The sequence below is a fragment of the Berghia stephanieae genome, chromosome 12 (genome assembly GCF_034508935.2).
Source record: "Berghia stephanieae isolate SIO BIC M18660-M18661 chromosome 12, UCSD_Bste_1.3, whole genome shotgun sequence".
NCBI lineage: Eukaryota > Metazoa > Mollusca > Gastropoda > Nudibranchia > Aeolidiidae > Berghia > Berghia stephanieae.
The window spans coordinates 31,134,130-31,151,702 of NC_088371.1; the positions used below are offsets into that span (position 1 = coordinate 31,134,130).

The 17,573-nt window shown below is 35.7% G+C and overlaps 1 protein-coding gene across 1 annotated transcript in view; it reads right to left on the reverse strand.

Moving 5' to 3' along the window:
- Positions 1 to 17,573, reverse strand: part of LOC144958291 (serine/threonine-protein kinase DCLK1-like) — an 84,314-nt gene that overhangs the window by 45,617 nt on the left and 21,124 nt on the right. Inside the window, exon 2 of the mRNA XM_078890166.1 lies at positions 1,281 to 1,688. Within this exon, the coding sequence (XP_078746292.1) occupies positions 1,281 to 1,355 (75 nt within the window). The 5' untranslated portion in view covers positions 1,356 to 1,688. The remainder of the gene's footprint in view (positions 1 to 1,280; positions 1,689 to 17,573) is intronic.

Consider the following 17,573-nt stretch of genomic DNA (forward strand, 5'->3'; position numbering starts at 1 on the left):
TTTTCTACAGTTTTCCTACTTGTTTCTCCAGAATTTAGGAACGTTTATGAAGTAAAGACGATCTTGTAAAACAAAAAGAGCGAGCTGTCTTTCAAATAATCCATATTGTATTAGCGCTTAATTGGCAACAGTGTATCGTTAACAAAGGAATTAGAGATGTGCAATACTAAACTAAGAATGTTGAGGCTATCATGAACAGACAGGTATACGAACGAGGAAGTGTTGGAGAAGGTGAGAAAGGGAAGAATATTGATCGATACCATCAGAAAGAGTTACGGTTTCTGGGACATGTATGGAGAAGAGACGGAATAGAAAAGTTGGAAACATCTGAGATGATCGGAGAAAAGAGAGCTACAAGAGGAAGACAAAGAATGGCTTATCTAAATAACCTAAGAATGGCCAAATGTGATTCAAAGACACAGATTTCATGCGCACCGCAGAGGATCGTGATTCGTGGAGACAGCTGACCGGCAACGTGCTCAAGAGCACAATCCACGATGGATGATGATGAATACTAAACATTTTGAATGAGGTTAAACAAGGCACTGCCCCCCCCCCCCCCCCCCCCCCGCTCCGCTCATGGCCAAGGAAAAGTTGGGTGACATAACGGCAATCGGGGAACTGAGTCCTTGGAAAAGGCTCTTTACTCACATTCCCTCACAGAAAATGAGTACCTGGCCGGTAAAAGCGTTTTTTCATTGATGAGATAGAAATAGACCAGTGCGTTGATATTACAAAAGATCTTACAGAAAGCAACAGGAAACTAAAGTTTGATCTCGATTAAGCGATAAATTCTATTTTTAAAACGGTAAAGTGAAAGTATATAAGTATTAGACGGGTAATGTGTTAGACAATATTGTTTTTCTAGCATTCATACCTGCTTTTTTAAAAATGTATTTATTTATTTATTTATTCATTTATTTATTTATTCATATTTTTAAAAAATATTTTAACCTCAGGAATGAGAGACATCCAATGTGTGTCGTCACTTTGCCAGTATAGGTTTATCTCCATCTTATATATACGACAATAAAAATAGGCATAGGGATATTGACCTTTAAAAAAAATAAAAATAAATGAATACATAAATAAATAAATAAATAAATAAATAAATAAATAAAATAATAAATAAATATATATAAGTAAATAAATAAAAATCAATCAATCAAAAAATAAATAAATAAATAAGTAAAAAAAATAAAATAAAATAAAACATGATTTAATATGACCTAATAACCCTGGTACACTCTTAGTCAGGGGAATTTAGATAGCATTCCTACCTGCTGTTGGACCCCCTGTCCGGGGTTGGCCATCATCATCCTCCTGGACACTTGTTCCGTCATCGAGTTCGCCATACCGGGAAACCAGAGTTACCGCCCAGGATAACTATCAATACAGCGTGTAAACATTTTGTGTTGTCATGGGAACGTAACTTTTGAATAAAATAATATTGTAATTTCCGATCACTTGAACTAGACTATATCCGTAAAACGAAGAATGAATCCAATTTCCACCTTTTGTCGTATGTTTTTCACTTCACAAAAAAAAAAAAAAAAATTATCCGATAAGAATGGCAAGAAACTCCATTTTAGGTGAAAAATCAGAGGAAATTTATTGTAAACTTTAAGCTAAGAAAATTCTGGTTTCTCTTCGGGTTGATGCTCAAATTAGACGATCCGCTTGGATATCTGGAAAGAAAAAAATAATAATGTGAATCTTAAAATTTGATTTAGAGGTGATGAAAAAAGAGGAGGGAGGAGGAGGAGGAAAAAGAAAAATGATAAGAAGATGAAAATGACGGAAAACTGTTAAATGCATTAAAAGTCTTCAATTCTGTACTAGTGGCTTTTAAGTATACAAAATTAAAATAATAATTTTAAAAATTATAAAGCTCATTAAGTCAAAATTACAACAACAACAAAAAAAATTGTTGACTATATTTATGGGTTTTATTTTATTTTTTTGTTTTCTTATTTTTGTGTGGGTTTTTTTTTTTTTGGGGGGGGGGGGTTGTTGTTGTTGTTTTGTTTATTTTTTTGTTTTGTTTTTGAAAACCCATAGTAATTTAGTTATGTCCATTTGTCTTTATTTATCTTCCCAATGCTTAAAAAAATCCATATTCATCGATTCGTAAAATATAAAATAGTGTTCTTGAAACCATTCTAATTTTCAAAACAACATCAAAGAATAGCAGCAGCGGCATCAATAACAACGACACTAATAATAATAATAATAATAATAATAATAATAATAATAATAATAATAATAATAATAATAATATCCATAATAATAATAATAATAATAATAATAAAATAATAATAATAATAATAATAATAATAATAATAATATAATAATAATAATAATAATAATAATAATAATAATAATAATAATAATAATAATAATATAATAATAATAATAATAATAATAATAATAATAATAATAATAATAATAATAATATAATAATAATAATAATAATAATAATAATAATAATAATCACAGGGGCCTTTTCATTATTTGTGGTAAGGAAAAGGGGTATCTTCGAATTGTTTACATATTTTTGATTGCATTGGAGGGGGGGGGGGGGGGGGACTGAAAATCGACATGTGTCTTTATTTTATGTGACCAATTGCCCTAAAGAGGGATTGGAAAGTTAAATTACCAGAAATATGAACTTTAAGTTTTTGTCACTTTAAGTTATTCTATTCATTCTCCTCATAGCTCAATAAAGCATGAAAATTCACACCATGTCTCATATTTTTCAATGTAAATTCATTTATTGGATCTAAATCGCCTAAACCCCTTTTGAGACGGTAGCTCATAATATTCAAATATGTTTCGAACCCGTGTCGAATTCCAATGCGCTACGTGGTCTTGTGGTTTCACAGTCACCTTCAGATCGAAAGTCCTGAGTTCGAGCCCCTCTTTGAGCGGCGCATAGTTGTGTCCTTGACAAAGGCTCTTTACTCACATTCTCTCACATTCACTCAGGTGTAAAATGAGTATCTGACCGTTAACAGCATTGTCTCTGTCTGAAAAAAAAGTTTAATATCTCCTAACAAGCATAATGCCTCGTCTTACATGTTACGTACTGCTGTTGGCCAGTGACCCTCTGTAAAGCGCTTTGAGCAGTTTTAGTGGATATTGCGCTATATAAAAGCTCGAGTTCAAGCTCAAATCATTACAAGTTACCAAGACGCCATCCCCCGCCTCGCAACTCACATTTATTAGTGTGTCTTTCTATCGTGATATTCATTCCGAATACATTATAATGATAAGGCAAATTGAACGGATCGTTATCAATCTGTCACTTCAGAGTGTTTGAATGAATGTGTATGCCAGTCCGTTTTGCAAGCAATTAATTAATTCAAGTGACACTCATGGAGGCGATCGATTGATTTTCTGTCCAAAATCGTTAGTCCCTCCACTGTTCAATAACCGCCGCGAATTCAAGAAGATGAATAGTGTGCAAATATCAATAAGGGGGAGACATTCAGTACCTCGACGAGTCAAGCGTGCCAGATTGGATATTTTCTAGCCACAGCAATATTATTGCAGTTTACTTTGGCCTTTTTTTCCCCTTTTTTTTTATTTTGAGGGGCCGAAGTGGCCTAGTGGTTAAGGCACTGCACTGTGACCCGGAAGGTCCCGGGTTCGAGCCCCGCTTCAGGCACTTTCGTTTTTTTTCCTTGGGCAATATTATTAACCCCAAATTTGCTCACTTGGACAACATGGGTGATTCATGTTGTTTGAAGAATTATCTATATTCCTTCATGGAATGCCTAGGCGACGATATCTTATGATGTCGTGTGGAAGGGCATATTTTTTTTTTAATTTTGAGTCCGACATTTTGTTACAAAATGCAACTACCATTACCGTCTGACGAAATTGTCAATCTCATTGGTTTATTTAGAAATTTCATTCACCAAACAAATTATGATAACTGATTCCGTTCGATAGGTTATTAATATAATGGGAAATATTATTTGATGTGGCTCAATAGATAGTATGCGCTTGGCTAAGAAGCTCACAACATTGCCATCCGGAGGTATAACGGACCAACACACAAAACTATGTAACCAAGAACATTTATAATCTGGATAATAAAAATTGAGCTTAAAATTGAGCTTTTATATAGCGCAATATCCACTAAACGTGCTCAAAGCGCTTTACAAGAGGTCCCTGGTCAACAGCAACATTTAACATGTAGGACGGGACATAACGCCTGTTAGGCGATATTACAATTTTTCGGACAAAGACAACGCTGTTAACGGCCAGGTACTCATTTTACACCTGAGTACGGTGAGAGAATGTGAGTAAAGAGCCTTTTCCAAGGACTCAATTAAGCGCCTAGCGCGAGGCTCGAACCCAGGACCTTCCGATCCGAAAGCGAGTGTCATACCACTAGACCACATAGCCGCACAAATCCATAATATAGTTAAGTGAGAACTAGTCATAGACGTGGATGGCAAAAAACAATAACAAAGACCCGAGTGACGTCAACTTCATTCTATCTATAGTCATTCTTGCTAATTCTTTTCAGATCGACGTGCTCTTATTTGCAGGTCTGAAAACCCAAGTCTTTATGGGCTCGTTGTTGTCATGGAAACCTTTTTAAAAAATGATGTTAAACGAGGCCCATAATTGTGTTCGAGTGTCAGACCGTAGCCACTGAAACCCAAAAAGACTGGCATTTTGACGTCATCATTTGGATTTTTGCACCGCCTAGTGAGTTGCCGTTAGTATTGCTTATGGAAACAGGTGGTCCCATTGGTTGAACTGTTGAATACAACTCACGATTTGTTTTCTTTTGTGGCCAAAGACTGGCATTTTGACGTCATTTTTTGGTCAGTGTCAGTCTAAAAGTTAACGGTGGCTACGATCAGACCAACACATCGTTTCATGTGCATTCCGTTCATAAAATCCACCAACTTGCATGAATTTTCTTCTGAAGAATTCTTAATGAAGTAAAATTGATTTACCAGAAAATCTATGAAAAGTGCATCAACAATGACCAGTTAGTATTAGTGTTATCGAGTTATGAGGTGAGGAAAAAGAAGAAGTAGTATTGTAGTAGTAGCAGTAGTAGTAGTAGTAGTAGTAGTAGTAGTAGTAGTAGTAGTAGTAGTAGTAGAAGTAGTAGTAGTAGTAGTAGTAGTAGTAGTAGTAGTAGTAGTAGTAGTAGTAGTAGTAGTAGTAGTAGTAGTAGAGAAGAAGAAGAAGAAGAAGAAGAAAGAAGAAGAAGAAGAAGAGAGAAAGAAGAAGAAGAAGATGATGATGATGATGAAGAAGAAGAAAAAGAAGAAGAAGAAGAAGAAGAAGAAGAAGAAGAAGAAGAAGAAGAAGAAGAAGAAGAAGAAGAAGAAGAAGAAGAAGAAGAACTTGTGACTTGTTATGGAGGCCATGAACGACATCGATAACATTTTCTTGCAAAGTAGGAATTTCTTTTCTATTGAAACTTAACAATGAATAAATTGTTAATTCTGCCGTTTTATTAAAGAACACAGTATGTGCTATTTGGCTAACATTGCATATACTGTGTTTTAAAGACAACGGCAGAATAGTAGTAACCACTAAATTTTCATACATTACTGTATTTACATTTACTTGTACATGAATTCATTCCCTGACAAAAACTGTCCAATTTTTCTTTCTTTTTTTTTTTCTTTTTTTTTTTGCTAAATTATTAAATTAAGGAATTTATAAACCAGTGGCTTCTTTATTTATTCATTTACTTATTTATTCATTAACCTGTTTACTTGTTTATTTATTTATTTGTTCATTTATTTATTGCCAAGTACATCCTGAATGAAAACTAGACGTATAAATGGACCACTGCCACAACAACGCTTACAGTCGATGTGTATTTATTTGTTAATACGTGCACCAAATTTCTACGTGAATACAAATGATCAACTGTTTTACAAGTAAGAAAAAAAAATTGTAAATTCTTGGACATAAAAGTTGAGACATGTTGTGAAAAGGTAAAAGTAAAAAAGAAAGAGGTTTTTGACAACGAGCATTCATACATATTTGGCCAGAATAAAAAAAAATCTTAGCGTGGTATTCAAGTTAGATCTGACAGTTTCAATTTTATACTATTCTCGATGGTGTTTTTCTGTTTCGCCTCTAACAGTGAGATCGGCATGGAATCTCTGGTTACTGCCCTTAGATTATCGATACAATAGGGTTCGACAGTCGTGACGTCACTTCCCTCTTAATGACCCATAGTAACTTAGTAACTGGTTTAAACTATCGGAACAATGGCGGACGCCCTTATGAAATACTTCTCCGACGAGCATAAAAGTGTATCCAGAGGAGAAAAACATAATAAATCTGATCATGTTTTGACTTTCATACATTCTGATCACATGACATGTGAAAAAGTTCTAGCCAGCATGAAGAATAAACAGTGCCGATTTTCTTTGTTTAGAACCAAGCTGCTTGTTGCTGACATCAGACTATTGAATCCTATTGTATTGTCGCCGAGGAAATTAAAGGGGTTGGTAAAAATCTTAACTGGACTTAGCATTCTTCTTGAGTAAAAGTAAACAAGTGAAAAGCTTAATGACGAAATTATTAATCAGGACACGATAGAAAGTTTGTTACATTGAATAATTAGAAGAAATTTAGTCGCTTCACAGAACACCGATGTCGCATAATGAAATAGATAACTTGGAAAAATCGCACATAAATACTCGTATAACAAACCTTTACAGTTATTGTGAGAGCAAAATTTTTCCCAACACAATTTTTTAAGGAAAAGCAAAACAAATGTTTTTTAATGAAATATATATAAACTTGAAGAATAAAGAGTAGGATTTTGTTTGTTGCCACAGTGAGACCATACTTGTTTAATCCTATGAGCAAGCCAAATGGAAACAAATTATAATCGCTCACCATTCGGGCTTTTGGGGAATTAAATCAATTAAATCCGAGTTCGTTAAGCGTAAAGTAGTGTATTTAAAAAAGTGCCTTATTTGAAAGAGTTATGACCAAAAAAAAAAGGAACAAAGATAAAAATAAAAAAGAAAGAAAAAATCTAAAAGCCCTCCCTCCATTCAAACAAACAGACAAAAAAAGAAACAACAACAACAACAACCACAAAAATAACAACAAAACCAGACAAATACACAAAGGAAAAAAAAACAGTTCTTCCTCGACTTTGACCTAATAAAGTCAGGACTCTCTCTCTCTCTCTCTCTCTCTCTCTCTCTCTCTCTCTCTCTCTCTCTCTCTCTCACTCCTCTCTCACTCCCCACTCTCTCTCTCTCTCTCTCTCTCTCTCTCTCTCTCTCTCTCTCTCTCTCTCCCTCTCTCTCTCTCTCACTCAATCTCTCTCTTTATTCTCCACACACACACACACAAACACACACATACGTACACACACACATACACACACATACCCTAATGCTCATTATAAATGATAATTATATCAATAATCAAAGTACGTGTTGACGTGCTGTGTGTAAAACAATGCTTTCCAATGACGCAAATATAACGTCAACAAAGGGACACAACTGAGAAGAATATCAATAAACCCATGATGACAACAATAACAGTGTGTGGCTGTATGGTCTTGTGGTATGACACTAGCTTTCGAATCGGAAGGTTCTGAGTTCGAGCCTCGCTCGGCGCATAGTTGAGTCCTTGGGAAAGACTCTTTACTCACATTCTCTCACCGTACTCAAATGTAAAATGAGTACCTGGCCGTAAACAGCGTTATCTCTGTCCGAAAAAAAATTCTTATAATGCCTACCAGGCGTTATGTCTCGTTCTACATGTTACGTGTTGCTGTTGGCTATGGACCACTTGTAAAGCGCTTTGAGAACGTTTAGTGGATATTGCGCTATATATAAAAGCTCAATGAAAAAAAATAACTACCTATCTTTTTGCCCTTTGGATTATGGCGTCATGGTAATACCTTCATAATACTTACGGAAAAGCCACCCTTTTAAAATGCTATTGATAGAGCGCTGTACAAACCTGTTATGACTCGTAACTTAATAACGCATTGCTGCTGAAACAATCACACACAAATAGCTCAAACGTTTACAGTTTTTGTGAGAGCAAATCATTCTCCCAACACAATTTAATTTAAAGCAAAACCTAAACATTTTTTTTAAATGAAATATATATATATATATATATATATATATATATATATAATATATATATACATATATATATATATATATATATATATATATTTATATATATATATATATATATATATATATATATATATATATATATATATATTTCAATAAAAAATAAAAATATAAACTAAAAAAAAAAAAAAAACACACACACAAAACTAAAGAAAAACTATGAACATATAAACAAACAAAAAAAAAACAGATAAACAAAACAAAATAAAAAAAGAAAACCAAAAAGAAAAGCAAATAGCAAATAAATAAATAAATAAATACATAAATAAATAAATAAATAAATAAATAAATTTCAATAAAAATAAAAATATAAACTAAAAAAAAAAACAAAAAACACACACACAAAACTAAAGAAAAATTATGAACATATAAACAAACAAAAAAAAACAGATAAACAAAACAAAATAAAAAAAGAAAACCAAAAAGAAAAGCAAATAGCAAATAAATAAATAAATAAATAAATAAATAAATAAATAAATAAATAAATAAATAAATAAATAAATAAATAAATAAATAAATAAAAGCAGTGTGAAGTCAACCAGCAACTTTTCATTAAATGAGATGTTACCGATAACTGATCTGCTCTCTAACGGGGAAAAAATGACAATAGAAAGACGTAGTCGAACAAATAAAAAGAATAGACGAGAATGTTAATTAACCCTCTCCTTACCACCTACATCAAAATCGTCAAATTTGTTACGACACAATATACATTTATTCTTATTCAGAATCATTTTATACATCACAAACTTTGAAGAATGATCTTTGTTTAATTTATAAGAACATAAAGTTGTTTTGTAGAGAACTTGTTTGAGTTTAAAAAATCAATTTTTCTGCCGGCTAATCCTGCCATTTTGGGGAAAATACTGAAAAGGGTCCTAAGGACAGAGATAAGATCCCCTCAAATCTATCAAACACACAAAACAGGAAGGTGTGGTAAATTGCAGTGATATCGATGAGACGGAACAGTTCCCCGAATACAACTTTAACAATGTGGCCGACAGTCTCAGTGGTGATATCGATGAGACGGAACAGTTCCCCGAATACAACTTTAACAATGTGGCCGACAGTCTCAATGGTGATATCGATGAGACGGAACAGTTTCCCGAAGACAACTTTAACAATGTGGCCGACAGTCTCAATTAAATTTAATTACAAAAACAGATAATTAAATTATTATCCTAATTAAATCGAAGCTTACATTCAATTTCATATTGTTATTTATTTCTTCGAGCTTCGAGAAGCAACATTTACATTATAATTGCTTGCCAATTTAATAAGCATTGATAGGATCTAGGAGAGAGAGAGAGAGAGAGAGAGAGAGAGAGAGAGAGAGAGAGAGAGAGAGAGAGAGAGAGAGAAACGAACAAATTTCCGAAGTAACCTGATTCAAACTAAGACCGATTATGTGTAAGACACCGGCTTCCTATTTGGAAACGTGACGGAACTGCTAACGTCTCTGTTTTGTTTAGGCTTCAACAGCCATGACGTCACTTCCCTCGTAATGACACATGGTAACTTAGTAACAGGCTCTAAACTATCCGAACAATGGCGGACGCCGTTATGAAGTATTTCTTCGACGAACATAAAAGTGTATCCAGAGGAGAAAATCATTATAAATATGATCATGTTTTGACTTTTATACATTCTGATCACATGACATATGAAAAGTTATAGCCAGCATAAAGAATAAAAAGTACCCATTTTCTTTGGGGTTTTTTAGAACCAGGCTGCTCGTTGCTGTGCGGACGTGACATCAGACTATTGAATCCAATTATGTTTAACCTGTTCTTTGTCATACTCAGAAAATACATATCAATATTTATTTGTCCTTCCAATATCGATCGCTTAAATGACCCCTCATCTTGACCAAAAAAAAAAACCTCTCAAACCTGGGACTTCGTGAGCCTTCCTTAATGTCCCAGGTTTGAGAATTTGTGCCAAGTGAGGGTCATTTAAATCGTTCGCTATTTGACGGACGAATTCTCTGGCCAAAATGTTTAAAAACATGTTTGTCCAGAGTACAGCAATCAAAAGCCATTTCATACATGCTGATTAAAAAAGATATACAATGATTGACATTTTAGATTAAACAGTTTCTTAAGGATTGCTTTGATTGCAGTGTAACGAGGACCTAGATGCCATTGAAAAGGATTTGGTTATTCATATTGGCGCCCTAAGCATGTATGAAATGGCTTTTTTTTAAAGGGGGTACATGGGCGCTTGCTTTATCTTCCAAAAACAGTTTTTCACTACCTCTAAACAAATCATTTATGTTTCTATGTCTGAAAGCCGTCTCGTGTCATTACTGAACGCAACAATTTGTACCAGACTAAGCAAAAAAGAAAAACACAAGAAAAAATACAGCCCAAAAAATGAGTCTACCTCGTATAGTTTGTTTCAGTCTATAGATGTGATTTTCAATCTTTACCTTTCTCAATATATCTGAATCTTGTGTCTTTCATATAGTTTTCACCAACATATCTGTAACCACGATGTGATTCGCCCCCCCCCCTCTCTCTCTCTCTCTCTCTCTCTCTCTCTCTCTCTCTCTCTCTCTATGTGAGTGTGTGTTTGGGGGTGTGTGTGTGTGTGTGTGTGTGTGTGTGTGTGTGTGTGTGTGTGTGGCAATGATTACGGCTGCACTTTTAACCAGACAAGTAATGGCCGGTATAAGGATTGAGAGAAATTCAGTCATAAGTTAAACATTTCCATTATGATACTGAAGAGAAGAAGAAGAGGAGAAGGAAGAGAAGAAGAAGAAGAAGAAGAAGAAGAAGAAGAAGAAGAAGAAGAAGAAGATGATGATGATGATGATGATGATGATGATGATGATGATGATGATGATGATGATGATGATGATGATGATGATGAAGAGGAGAAGAAGAAGAAGAAAAAGAAGAAGAAGAAGAAGAAGAAGAAGAAGAAGAAGAAGAAGAAGAAGAAGAAGAAGAAGAAGAAGAAGAAGAAGAAGAAGAAGAAGAAGAAGATGAAGAAGAAGAAGTATAGAAAAAAGAGAGGAAAAAATAAATATGTCCCCCACTCTCTTTATAATCGAGTGATTTGATCAACAATCTACCCTCCTATTTGCAACTCAATTAATCAAAATGATAATCTGGATTATATATCATACGACAGTAACAAAAGAATAATCATGAATTAATCATTTCAAGAATTGTTCGATTTTGCATAATGTACAAGACTGATAGCTGGAACCAAATTAAGTACTTACATATTAATGCTTTTATTCTGACCCTCCCCCGCCCCTTTCCACTTCCCTGTCCATCCAGCAGTGATTGGGTAGATAGCTCTGTTAATTCTGGCAGAAAGTACCTCGCGACAGATGATTTTTATGTACAAAGGGTCGGTAGGAAGGAAATTAAATGTTGTTGTTCCTTTAACGCTGGAGAAACCGTGATAAGCTTCGGCTCCAATGCCTTATGACTTAAAAGGACAAACTATAATTCTTGTAAAGGAGAACGTGACACATAAATATTTCTATTGATTACAACAGTGAGTTCATACATAATATATGACTGAGCATCCATAATAATATGTCAATAGTAAGAATTGGTGCTGCTGTTATTTTAGTTTTGTTTTTGTTTTTTGTTGGTTTTTTTTTTTGGTTTTTTTTTTTGTTTGTGTGTTTTTAATTTATTTATTTTTTGTTTGTTTGATTTTTTTTTCGTTTTTTTATTTATTTATTTATTTATTTATTTTTGTTGTTGTTTATTTTGTTTTTTTTCTTCCATGTCTTTATCTGTTTCTTCCTTTTTAATATTTTTATCTCAAAGAATTTGCAATGTGTTATGTCCAATATGTATTTTGGTACTTATGTTTTAAGGGCATTTAAGGAACACTTGATCCTTTGGAAAGCCCTACTTCTGATACGATACGATATGATATGATACACATTTGTGACCCTTTGCCTCAAACGGTATTAAGTCGGGTTTGTTAAGATGTTGAAAATTGAATTTATAGCCAGGAATATCAGACTTGTGTTGAATTTGTATGTTTTATTGAGGAAAATGGATACCATATTTTAGGATGCTAATGTCAACAATTTATATTTTTACCAGTTTAACATTTAACTCGGCTTTTAAGCATCTGGTTCGTTCCGACATAATACCGTTTTGAACGATGGGTCACATTTGGACATTGAGACTTGCGAATATGAAATAATAGGTTTTACATTAGCCTGGTAGGTAATAATAATTTATCTTACCATTTTCACCGAGCGAGCAATATTATATAATTATGACGTCACTCAGTCTTCAAATGAAACCCGAGTCGCATCCCATTTACTGTCCTCTTTGTGAAAACAGGCGTAACGCCTATGGTTATAACTAGATCTATCGACAGCCATTAGAGCTGAACAAAAAATGAAAAATAAGAAGAAAAAAAAACCAAGTATTTAAAATTTTGGCCAGAAAACTCGTCCTTCGAATATTAATCGATTAAAATGATCCTCATCTTGGCAAAAACTCTGAAACCTGGGACTTCTCCGAAGTCTCTCCTCCTAAGTCCCAGGTAGAGAGTTTTTGCCATAATGAGGGTCATTTTAATCGATCGATATTTGAAGGACGAGTTTTCTGGCCAAAATTCTAAATACGTGCTTTTTTCAGAGAACGGTAGAATAGTGAGAGAAATTATGAGTTGAAAGAAACGCAATCTGTCTGCTAGAGTGTACAGGTATAGTTACAATGTTTCAACACAAACCTAACCACTACGCGTTTTGCTTCTCAAGTACACACAAATAGGCGAAAAGCAAAATTTGATTATACCTAACCTACTATTACAAAAGAGAAACGGGACTTAAATACGATAGACGAGCCGATCAATAAACTGAACTCGATCGATATAAATCGGGGAGATCGAATTGAATTCAATGTCTTGAGACGCTAACACACTAGAATTGGTGGCCTGTGGTGGGGAAGGGGTGGGGGGGGGGGGGAGTTTTCGGTGTGGGGTTGCAGAGGCGCGGGGAGGGGGGGGGGGGGGGGGAATAAGGGAGCAACATTCGCTTTATGACGATCGTCAATGGCAAATCAATTTTAATGTCTAAAGCCGAAACATCGTAACTGAGAAACTGAGGATAGTGAGGTAGCGGCCTGTATTGAGATATTTAAAATACTGGGGAGGGTGGGGGGCGCGCAATCGGTAAAAACCGGATAATATATTATTACTATTACATTAAAAGAAAAAAAAAAGAGGAACAAAAAATATAAAAAGAAAACAAAAAACAACTAAAAGTATTTGTCAACATTGCTTTTTCTTTGTGTTTTGTGTTTGTTTTTGGTTGCTTTTTTTCGCTTTGTTGTTTTAATTTTTTTTTTTTTTTGCATTTAATGTGTTTCTCTTTGTGCCATATATTGCATATTGCAAAGATCCATTAATAATAGACGTATAAGATGATATTTATTTGGTGAGTCGTCTCTCATTGTCATACATTTAAAAGCGATGTTGAACGTGGTCACTGACTGCAAGTCTCGAATCAGGGCAGTGTCCAAATTGGATTCAATAATCCGATATCACGTCGCCCAGAAAATCTGTACTTTTTATTCTTCATGCTGGCTAGAACTTTTCATATGTCTTGTGATCAGAATGTGTAAACGTCAAAACATGATCAGATTTATAATGTTTTTCTCCTCTGGATACACTTTTATGCTCGTTGGAGAAATATTTCATAAGGGCGCCCGCCATTGTTCCGATAGTTTAGAGCCAGTTACTAAGTTACTATGCGTCAATACGAGGGAAATGGCGTCATGACTGTTGAAGTGTATTACATGCATTACCTGACTAAAATTATGTGAACACATGCCTGGCTATAGAGAGAATGAAGTTGACGTCACTCAGGTCTTTGTTATTGTTTTTTTTTTTTTGGGGGGGGGGGGGTTGTTTATGAATAATTCTCACTAAACTGTATTAACCAGACTATAAAACGTTCATGGTTACACATAGTTTTGTGTGTTGGTTCGTTATATTTCCGGATGGCAATGTAGTGAGCTTCTTAGCCAAGCGCATACTATCTATAGGCTGTGAAAGATAATGTCAATAAAAATATGGTTTCATTGGGTCAGCAGCTCGTAGCCATCGTTAACTTATTGCCTGACACTAGAACCATCTAGGACTTAGATATAAAGGTCAGCAGCTCGTAGCCATCGTTAACTTATAGCCTGACACTAGAACCATCTAGGACTTAGATATAAAGGTCAGCAGCTCGTAGTCATCGTTAACTTATAGCCTGACACTAGAACCATCTAGGACTTAGATATAAGGGTTAGCAGCTCGTAGCCATCGTTAACTTATAGCCTGAAACTAGAACCATCTAGGACTTAGATATAAGGGTCAACAGCTCGTAGCCATCGTTAACTTATAGCCTGACACGATAACCATCTAGGACTTAGATATAAGGGTCAACAGCTCGTAGCCATCGTTAACTTATAGCCTGACACTAGAACCATCTAGGACTTAGATATAAGGGTCAACAGCTCGTAGCCATCGTTAACTTATAGCCTGATACTAGAACCATCTAGGACTTAGATATAAGGGTCAGCAGCTCGTAGCCATCGTTAACTTATAGCCTGACACTAGAACATCTAGGACTTAGAATAAGGGTCAACAGCTCGTAGCCATCGTTAACTTATAGCCTGACACTAGAACCATCTAGGACTTAGATATAAGGGTCAGCAGCTCGTAGCCATCGTTAACTTATAGCCTGACACGATAACCATCTAGGACTTAGATATAAGGGTCAGCAGCTCGTAGCCATCGTTAACTTATAGCCTGACACTAGAACCATCTAGGACTTAGATATAAGGGTCAGCAGCTCGTAGCCATCGTTAACTTATAGCCTGACACTAGAACCATCTAGGACTTAGATATAAGGGTCAGCAGCTCGTAGCCATCGTTAACTTATAGCCTGACACTAGAACCATCTAGGACTTAGATATAAGGGTCAGCAGCTCGTAGCCATCGTTAACTTATAGCCTGACACTAGAACCATCTAGGACTTAGATATAAGGGTCAGCAGCTCGTAGCCATCGTTAACTTATAGCCTGACACTAGAACCATCTAGGACTTAGATATAAGGGTCAGCAGCTCGTAGCCATCGTTAACTTATAGCCTGACACGATAACCATCTAGGACTTAGATATAAGGGTCAGCAGCTCGTAGCCATCGTTAACTTATAGCCTGACACTAGAACCATCTAGGACTTAGATATAAGGGTCAGCAGCTCGTAGCCATCGTTAACTTATAGCCTGACACTAGAACCATCTAGGACTTAGATATAAGGGTCAGCAGCTCGTAGCCATCGTTAACTTATAGCCTGACACTAGAACCATCTAGGACTTAGATATAAGGGTCAGCAGCTCGTAGCCATCGTTAACTTATAGCCTGACACGATAACCATCTAGGACTTAGATATAAGGGTCAGCAGCTCGTAGCCATCGTTAACTTATAGCCTGACACTAGAACCATCTAGGACTTAGATATAAGGGTCAGCAGCTCGTAGCCATCGTTAACTTATAGCCTGACACTAGAACCATCTAGGACTTAGATATAAGGGTCAGCAGCTCGTAGCCATCGTTAACTTATAGCCTGACACTAGAACCATCTAGGACTTAGATATAAGGGTCAGCAGCTCGTAGCCATCGTTAACTTATAGCCTGACACTAGAACCATCTAGGACTTAGATATAAGGGTCAGCAGCTCGTAGCCATCGTTAACTTATAGCCTGACACTAGAACCATCTAGGACTTAGATATAAGGGTCAGCAGCTCGTAGCCATCGTTAACTTATAGCCTGACACTAGAACCATCTAGGACTTAGATATAAGGGTCAGCAGCTCGTAGCCATCGTTAACTTATAGCCTGACACGATAACCATCTAGGACTTAGATATAAGGGTCAGCAGCTCGTAGCCATCGTTAACTTATAGCCTGACACTAGAACCATCTAGGACTTAGATATAAGGGTCAGCAGCTCGTAGCCATCGTTAACTTATAGCCTGACACTAGAACCATCTAGGACTTAGATATAAGGGTCAGCAGCTCGTAGCCATCGTTAACTTATAGCCTGACACTAGAACCATCTAGGACTTAGATATAGGTTGAACGTCATTTTTTAGGTTTGTCCAACATCTAATGAGTTGTCGTTAGTAGAGCTCAAGGAAACAAGTGGTCCCATTGGTTGAACTAATTGAATACAACTCATTATTTGTTTTCTTTGTGAAAGATTCTTTTCATGTCATTTTTTGGTCAGTGTCGGGCTATCAGTTTACGAAGGCTATGATCTGCTGGAGGAACGTAGAACGGGACATGACGCCTGTTAGGCGATATTACAAATTGTTTTCCGACAGAGACAAAGCTGTTCACGGCCAGGTACTCATTTTATACCTGAGTACGGTGAGAGAATGTGAGTAGAGAGCCTTTTCCAAAGACTCAACTATGCGCCAAGCGAGGCTCGAACCCAGGACGTTCCGATCCGAAAGCGAGTGTCATACCACATAGCCGCACACATATAATATTATCCTAATACATAATATCATTCCTGACCACACGTATAATGTAATTAATTTGGAATGCCGTTATAAACAACGTTATATAAAAGGAGGGTAACTCCATGCAATAATAATAATAATAATAATAATAATAATAATAATAATAATAATATATCGTGTGTTCGCCACGGGCTGTGTGTGCCGCATGTGTAATGTAATTTAAAATGTCAACATCATAATGTTATATTGACATTCTTCACTTCAAATTAATGAAATTATAACATATATCGATTTTCGATTCTATCTGCTTCAACAGAAGGGAATAATTTACTTTGAATGTTTGAAGTCGAGGCCAACCAGTATCGAAACAGACCGTGGTTAGGTATTCTTCTTCCACTAAAAACATAACACACAATCTTGGCCATGTGCCATGTGCGGTTATGTGTCTAGTGGTATGGCACTCGCCTTCGGATGGGAAGATCCTGGGTTCGAGTCCCGCTCTGAACGGCGCATAGTAGAGTTGTTTGAAAAGGCTCTTTACTCACATTCTCTCACCGAATTCAGGTGAAAACTGAGTACCTGGCCGTCTCTGTCGGAAAAAAATTTGTAATTTCGCCTAACAGGCCTCTCGTCATTCATGTTAAGTGCTGCTGTTGGCTAGGGACTCCTTGTAAAGCGCATTGGGCACGTTTAGTGGATATAGTGCTGTATATAAGCTCGAGAGTGTTTGTTTTTCACATACTCGATGACCTTCGGAATAACTCACTTATTCACTTAACAATCTATGAAGAACAGTTACCATTTCGTAAGGTACAAGTCACCTGCTAAGTGCCCTTTGGATACCAGCAATATAAAATAGATATTTTTTCTGCCTATATAGTCAGGTAACCATTCAAGTTGAAG